The 8016-nt window shown below is 43.0% G+C and overlaps 1 protein-coding gene across 1 annotated transcript; it reads left to right on the top strand.

Moving 5' to 3' along the window:
• Positions 1-550: 550 nt before the first annotated feature.
• Positions 551-5846, top strand: ifrd1 (interferon-related developmental regulator 1). The gene is made up of 12 exons (XM_072377275.1): positions 551-775; positions 2289-2393; positions 2480-2561; positions 3275-3399; positions 3555-3712; positions 3820-3870; positions 4118-4296; positions 4378-4486; positions 4578-4712; positions 4899-5027; positions 5112-5207; positions 5275-5846. The coding sequence occupies exons 1-12, from the start codon at positions 745-747 to the stop codon at positions 5359-5361; spliced, it is 1287 nt and encodes a 428-aa protein (XP_072233376.1). The 5' UTR covers positions 551-744; the 3' UTR covers positions 5362-5846.
• The last annotated feature ends 2170 nt before the right edge of the window (positions 5847-8016 follow it).

Genomic DNA, 8016 nt, shown 5'->3' with positions numbered 1-8016 from the left:
CCTGAAACGGGTGAAATTCCTCAAACATGGTAAATGGTTAGCATATGGTAATAAAAAAAATAAAATAAAAAAAAAAACAGAGAGACGAAAGAAATTTGTCACGTTATCGCAATGCTGGATGATTTGGGCCATTACAAGTTGGACCGCTGGGAGAAAAGGTCTCGTGTCTGCCTACAGATAGTATTATTATTCTTATTATTAGAATAGCTAATAGTAGCAGTAGTAGTAATAGTGTAATATCTGTACAGTCAGTCCTTAAACTCCGTTTAAAAGTCATAAAACATGCTTATTTTATGTATAAGGCTCAGAGCGTATTTACACTTTCTGCACTGAACGAGGTATATGCGACATAAACGGAGCGCTATCAGGTTCAGTTTTCACTTTGGACAACTAAGCATTGATATACGTTTCACCAAAGCAAGCATAAATGGTTAGAGTCCTCTTTAGTGCTCATGACATCACGCGCGAACACACGCGACTATTCCGGGATTGGTCAGGGATGCCGGGAACCCTCCTCGTGACATGTCTGCCGGTATAAATTCAGCGAGACGCCGTGTTGTTATGCAGTTTTGGTGTATGAGAGGAAAATGTATCGTCTCGGCCAACAGTCTAGCTCCAAGATCGCTTTCGATTTTTTTTTATCCACTGTGCCACGGGATCATTTTCACTTTACTAGACAATACAATAAAAGCTGGTCGTGTATTGGCTGACTTTTGATCAAATTTGACTTGAATCTGCACGAAAATGCCGAGGACCAAGAAGAAGAATAGCAGGGGTGAGTGAACGAGCGGCCTCAATGCTCTGGCCTTGCTACTGTGTTCTTTCGGCTGATGGTAGTTGTAGTTCTTTCGTTATTAACGTTCCATTGACTGCAATTTAACGTGGTTACACTACGGACTACAACCGTTGGAAGCTGGCCTGTGAATACATTAAGCTAGCTAGCCGTTGACACACAAAACAGCAGCTGTTGTTACAGTTACTTACAAAATTGCAACGATATGGTTATATATTGGTTTTCGAGTAACAGTTATAAATGTGTAGCAAAGACAAACCCTCTATCCTCTCACCTGGCAAACTAACATCAGCCACTCCCTGTCCGAAGGAAAATACACATGCGGTAGCTAGGTCAACCTTATTTATTGCTAAATAAATCTAATATGCTCTTGATACTCTAACCTATTTTACCGCTGTTAACCGCTTTATGTAGTACAAAACAAAGAGTGGATTGAAGCGAAGTGCATTGGCTCCAACTGCATTAACGGTCAGCCGAAATGGCGTCCACCAGTGTTATTAACGGCTAACGTTAGCTGACATTAAACTTTAACGCGAGATAGGTGTTTTTGTTTTTGTATGTTGGCTTTTTGGAGGGTTATCGCTTCGTAGAGGAGGTAGGCGGACATTTTGGACAGAGCGGGGTGGTTAAGAGGCGGCGCCCAGTTGTAGATGTCAGCTGTTCCGGGGAAAATAGTCCACGTCAACACATGTCCTCAACAAAAATATAAAGACAGGTGATTTGATTAAATAGCTACTTGAAATCAAGTGTTTGTCATGGCTTGAAGTATCCAAAGAGGTTCCCGTTTAGTTGTGAGAGCTGTGTGTTCCGGGGGTAAGCTCACAAATGTCTTCCAGAGGTGAATTTAGGTCAAGGCAGGGACGCCTGTTGACTTTCTTCTGGTTTCAGTGTTATCAACTTTATTTCTCAGCGATAAAGCCTGACTCTTAAAAGCATAAACAGTTAATGGGAGTCAAGATTTAACACTTGTTTTATCTTCCACATTCATCTTGCTTTCCATACAGGTCTCAGCCTGTGGCCTGTCTGCAGGGTTTCATCCTACTTTACTGTCTTCTCGATGGTATTAACAAAAGTTCCCTTTCTTGGAAAATAGCTGACGTGAACTGTGGACTTTGGTTTGACAGGCTGCACGCTTCCTCCTTTTACTGTGCCAAATCAGTATCTGTTTATTCTGAACCCGAGCTTTGAAACGGGGGCTGTAATTGCAGTGGTGTACCCATATTTCGGTGACCCGTGTCGCTCCAACCTGATCGCTGTTGTTTGCGCCGACAGCTAAAGTGACTTTACTCTGACAGCCTTTTCATATGAGATGATAAAGGCAGTACAGGATAAGCTGTGCAGAGGACACGCCACTGATTAGATGGCTGTGGTATTTGCTGTAGTACCTGTGTGGCGCTCGGGTTGCGTAATAGTCTCACACCGGCCAGCTGTGCCATTACACTGAATTTGATTCCACTGAATTTCCTGTGTTTGTGTCACTCTGCTTTATTCTTAGGGGGCCAGCATGGAGCTGTGCAGCCCTTCAGTGATGAAGATGCCTCCATTGAGACCCTCAGTCACTGCAGCAGCTTCAGTGACACCACAAGTGTGGCAGAGGAAGGTAGGTTTGTGGGGTCCTGTTTGTATTTGGTGTTTTGGCCTTTTGCTTGAACTTTCGCATGTTTAACAAGTCTGTTGTGATTTCAGGCGCAGAAGCCAGTGAGGACACAGCCCAGGAGGATTTCCAGTATAAGCTGAAGGGGTTCATAGACAGCACTGTGGATAAGAGGTTAAAGTTCCAAATGTTTTCATGTTGTCTGAGCTGTCGTGCACGCCCAAGTTCAAGCAGATGTTTCAAAACGAAGCAAATTCAGGAAAAAAGGAGTTCCACAAGAGAAACAATGTGTTCTTTTCACACAGTTTGCAACAACACACGTTTTTAGTGTTGTGTTCACCCTTTTACACCAAAATTGTCACTTTTCTGAGTCGCTGACTGCTTTCCTTCTACCAATAGACTGCATCCATAAACTAATGTGGACTGAAGTCATTTAAACAGAGAGATGGATGGTGGTTAGATGGATAGACGCAGCTCTCAGATCAGCGATTCTGTGTAGGTTATCGAAGGTTAAACGGCAGCAAATGTATCTTTAAGTCTGTTCTCGTTGGATTCGGAGGTGAGCAATCCTTTGCATTTGCTTGACACGGTGGCAATCGGTGAAAAGTTGTCTTGTTCCTGTTTTTCCCGCGGTGATCAAGTGAAGTGCTGCTGCACTTTGTCACATATTACACGTCCAGATACAATGAAATACACATAAGAAAATACAGGGCAAACGGGCTATGTGCTCCTGACTCATGCTTCAGATGAAGAATGGACTGAACCAAACGTGTAACATGATGCATTTCAGAGGATGCGCTGCCGTTTGGCTTCACCTCTGAAAACAAACTGGAGTTTATCCTCTCAGGAATGTGTAGTGATACTAATGTTTGTATCTGTTTCCTCAGTGCTAAGACCCGACAGGGGGCTTTGGATGGGCTGAAGACGGCAATGGCCACGCGGATCCTGTACGAGTTCATCTCGGAGAGAAGGATGACCATCACAGACAGCATCGAACGTTGCCTTAAGAAAGGTACCAGAAAAGATAAAGATGCTTGTCGTTATCAGCAGGTATTGTTTACTGATTGGACAGTTAACAACATGCGGGGGTTGTGGTGCAGTTACAGTAGCAAAACTGAAATGCTGGTGGGTTGAATGCTCATGGCAGAATTCCTTATTCCTTATCAGGCAAAGGCGAGGAGCAGCGAGCGGCAGCTTCTTTAGCCTGCTTGCTGTGTATTCAGTTGGGCTCTGGAATTGAGAGCGAAGAGGTGTTTAAGACTCTGAAACCCATCTTCAAAAACATCCTGGCAGATGGATCAGCCAACATACAAGCCAGACAAGCTGTGAGTGTGATTGTGGGGATTTTTAGATGCATTTTTAATGAGTTCTGTCTGGATTTTTTTCCACTCGATGTCAGCTGAAATGGCTTTTGTTGTTTTTTCTGTCAAAGGTGGCAACAAGTCTGGGACTCTGCACGCTTGTTGCAGAAGATGACATTTTGGTGAGTTTGTGATAACTTGTCTCATTTGTGGTGGGACACATGTGGGCTGGAGGGCAGTCTGCTGAGACAGCATTCTGTCACATCTGTTTGTACACATTGTGCCGGATCTGCTCTTCACACTCATGAAGTCAGCAGCTAAACTTAAACATGTCTCATGAATACTTTGTGTGTGACGACGACTTGGCAAGGGTGTTTTTAAACCCTGAGATGATGTACGATGTCTGATCCCTGCTGCTTGATGATGCAGGACGTGCAGGCCACCATGGAGTGTTTTGAGAACCTGTTCACCCGGTTGTACGCCAAGGCAGACGGGACCTGTCCTTCCACGAGTCCGCAGACCAGCCAGCTCTACACCAACGCCCTCCTTTCCTGGGCGCTGCTGCTTACCATCTGCTCAGCCAACCAGCTCAAAGACATCTTGCACAAGTAAGACTGACGGTCAGGTTGAATTTTCCTGGCATTATTCATACAGGTGGTTGCTGAATGAGTTGATACTTTGCTGTGCAGACACCTGTCCAAACTACCGAGGCTGCTCGAGAGCGACGATGTCAACATGAGGATCGCTGCAGGGGAGACCATCGCCCTGCTCTTTGAGCTGGCCAGGGATATTGATCCTGTAAGTTCTAGTTTTTAAGATGAAGCTTCAGTCTGTTGCCAGTGTCTTAACTTTTCAGAGCTTGATATTTTCGCTCTCTCCGTTTCTTTAGGAGTTTGAATTCAATGAGTGGGAAGAACTCTGTGACAAGCTGAATGCATTAGCCACAGACTGCAACAAGCACAGAGCCAAGACTGATAAGAGGAAGCAGCGGTCGGTGTTCAGGGACGTACTCAAGGCTGTTGAGGTGAGTCTCTTTGTTTTCCAGGTTCAATGTGCTTTTTGAGGTCATTCTGTCCTGATTTTTACTCAGCATGGCTAAATGGGGGTTGGTTAAAGTTTTAGGCCCATTCTCACAGGATTAAGGGTGTTGATTGATGCTGGTGGTCATGGTCATGTATGTATTGTTCTCAACTGCTTTTCTATTTTCCAGGAAGGTGACTTTCAGTCTGAGCCGATTCGCTTTGGGGCGGAACGCATGACCATTGACAGCTGGGTTAGAAAGAGGACGTACGATGCCTTCAGGGAGTTTGTGGGCTCGGGAATGAATTACCACCTACAGGTATCTTTCTTCTTTGCTTCCTAACCATAACGGTGTGCCACCTACATTGGTGATTGGCCTAATGGTTCGCTTTTCCCCAACCAGGCGAACGAGTTCATCAGAGACGTGTTTGAACTGGGACCACCCATGTTGGTTGACTCGGCCACAATGAAGGCCATGAAGATTTCTCGCTTTGAAAGGGTAAGCTGCTCCCACCTTTCTGTGTTTCCTCCTCGCTTTCATCTAATTGCCTCACTTTGTTTTCCAGCATCTTCATAACTCTGCTGCCTTCAAGGCTCGGACCAAAGCCAGAAGCAAGTTCAGAGACAAGAGGGTGGATGTGGGAGAATTTTAATCTTTTTATTACAAGTTTTCTTTTCTTTATTCGTTAGTTCTACCCCCCGCCTTTAGATGGATTGTCCCAAGTTTGTGCTCATGTGTTCTTCCACCAGAAATCTGTAAAACACTTTCTTTAGACTTTTGAAATGTGACCGTAGGTTGTGTAGTACACATGAAAAGGGAGTGTTCTGTACACAGAATAACTAATACTGGGCAGATAACAGTGCGTTTGTACATTTAATGTATAGTTTCTCATATGGATATTCATTATATGACCTTTCTTTTCCCCCTAAAATGTAATTTATTGAAAATTTCCATATTTTGTCTTGTAACATGTAGTTTTTCCATCAAGACAAATATTTTGTGACTGACCCAATTCTGGATTTCATATTAAGTTGCACTAACTAGTTAACCGTAGTCGATTATTTATGTAAACTGAATGTTGTTTGGTGGGTATATAATGTTAAGGGCAAGGATGGTGAAATAAACTCTGGAAAAGCACATTGTTGTCTTGTTTTCCTATATTTAAAAAAGCCCCCCCCCCCCAGGTGTGACTAAACCATTTTATAGAGCAGTCACCGCAGCATGATAAAGTTAAATGTCACGCAGCCACAAATGGTCCCATCAATAACGTCGTCTGTTGGTGGGAGCGATTGCTTAACCTGTTCAGAAATCAAGCACCTCGGGAGCAATAGAGCTGATGCATTTTCCTGCCTACTGGGGCAACGTTCTCTGAAACAGCGAGGAGGTGCTGATGAGAACCCATCCTTCAAGTCACCTGGCAGATTGTGTCATAGCTGGATACAAAGTCTCTTGTGGAATATCTGTCATTTCCCCCGGTTAAATCTGAGGTCTAAATAATCTGGTTTGTTCTGTTTGAATACGCTCTTGTTTAGTCTGCTATCCAAATGTTTAATTTAATGTGATATGCACGTTTCACCTAATTCAGATCTCCTAAAAGCCTAATTTTCCAGTTAGTAAGACTTGGTGTGATATCTCATGCTCTCTCCGATCTTGATCAGCTCCCTTTCTCCATCCTCAGTGAAACCAAGACATTCTGAAGAAATACAGAGAGAAACAGTGGGTGTTCGAGGTGACTGAGCCAAATGTCATGCTGTGAAAACTTTAATGCCGTCTCATGCAGGTCTTACAGGAGACAGCTGTCTCCTGCAACAAAACGCAAAGGTGTAGGTGTTTTTTTTTGTTTTTTTTTCTTCTCCACAATATGCAAGACAAGGCCATTCATTTACATTTCACTTTTTATGCTAAGTGACTTTCAAGGCAGGGTTTGCATTCAGAAAAGGAGCTTTAACAGGCTGCAGTGGTAGTTGTTGCTCATTTCAAACTGCCTTTTGTTCCTGTTGTGTTTGATTTGTTCAGGCTTTCAGTTGCATTGTTAAGTAGCCAAACCAGGCTGTAATCCCCTGCTCTGGTAGAACATCAGGAAATACACTCTTGAGCCTTTAGAGAAAATACATCCTTCCTCAATATCAGGACACGTGAGATGATTCAACTTCGTATCACTTCTCGGTAAAGTTGGTGTGAAGGAGCTGAAGAACACAGTGCCCGATGCAATTTGGGAGCATATCCTTTGGTCAGGTGACATGAACCCAGCCAGAGCAACCACAGGGTTGAGGTGGGAGCATCACGATACGAGGCTGCATGGGTACAAAAGGTGTTCAGAAGATTGTATTTATAGACGGCACCATGAAGAAAAAGTGGAACGCTACTTTAAAGACACGGTGTTGTATGAAATCCCACAAAATGTTGGAAGAGGTTTATGAAAAGTTGAGCTTTTCATAAGTAAATCTGCTACAGTTCAACATAAAACTCGTGTGGACAAAAGGACTTTTGTCAATTATTGTACAACCCCAGTTACAAAAGTAATGGGATGAACTCATTAACCAAAGTTCTTTTCACAGTGGAACACATCAAATACTGAAAGTTGTATATTTTATGATTAACTATCTGCTCTGGCCAGCTTGCAGTTCAGATCTTTGACCAGTTGAATGAAATATTTGATGCATCAGAACACACAAAATACAACAAAGAAGACTCAGAAGTGTTGAGCAGCTAAAGTCACACAGCTCCCAATAAAACCATCAAATACCACGCTAAAAACAGACTTTGACGAGTAAAACCAGCTCAGGTCTAATTGGACAAAATACCTGCAGCTGCTCTCATGCAAATACTGACGTAAAACTACGTATTGTAGCAGCTTTAATCAATTTTATTATAAAATAAGAAAAAGAACTTAGTTGCAGTGTCAATGGAAAACAAATTTCCTCAGCTATCTGAGGCTTCACTGGAGATAAACATTATCATTTGATTAGATCACCCCTATCTTGGCTGCAACAGCCAGCCAGGTAGAAAGGAATGTGTTGAATTCTAATGGACCATTGTTATTATTCACATTTCATCACGGCCGTGTTATATTCAAATGAAAAACATGCAATTAGGAGGGGTAAAAGAGGATGAAATGAACAACAGAGCTGATAAGGTGTCTCCACTTTAATCAATACTTATTTGCTTGTCTCACTTTAGGGGACATTGTTGGGCAGATGAAGGGCAAAACAATGATCTCCGGGGCAGAATTTAAGGAGAGGAAAGTGCATTTTTATGTCGTATTATTGCTTTAAACGATTGTTGCCATTGAGCATTCGAGTGATAT

The sequence above is a fragment of the Leuresthes tenuis genome, unplaced genomic scaffold, assembly GCF_036924035.1.
Source record: "Leuresthes tenuis unplaced genomic scaffold, fLeuTen1.0.hap1 SCAF_23, whole genome shotgun sequence".
Taxonomy (NCBI): Eukaryota; Metazoa; Chordata; class Actinopteri; order Atheriniformes; family Atherinopsidae; genus Leuresthes; species Leuresthes tenuis.
Note: the sequence above shows the minus strand (reverse complement) of the source record. Positions and strands in the feature narration are given on the sequence as shown.

What these genes read in the sequence shown, in the direction of transcription:
- ifrd1 (XM_072377275.1), top strand. Translation starts at nt 745, where the DNA reads ATGCCGAGGACCAAGAAGAAGAATAGCAGGG. An exon ending in CGAACGTTGCCTTAAGAAAG is followed by an intron (nt 3,400 to 3,554) that starts GTACCAGAAAAG and finishes ATTCCTTATCAG; the next exon opens with GCAAAGGCGAGGAGCAGCGA. An exon ending in AGATTTCTCGCTTTGAAAGG is followed by an intron (nt 5,208 to 5,274) that starts GTAAGCTGCTCC and finishes TTTGTTTTCCAG; the next exon opens with CATCTTCATAACTCTGCTGC.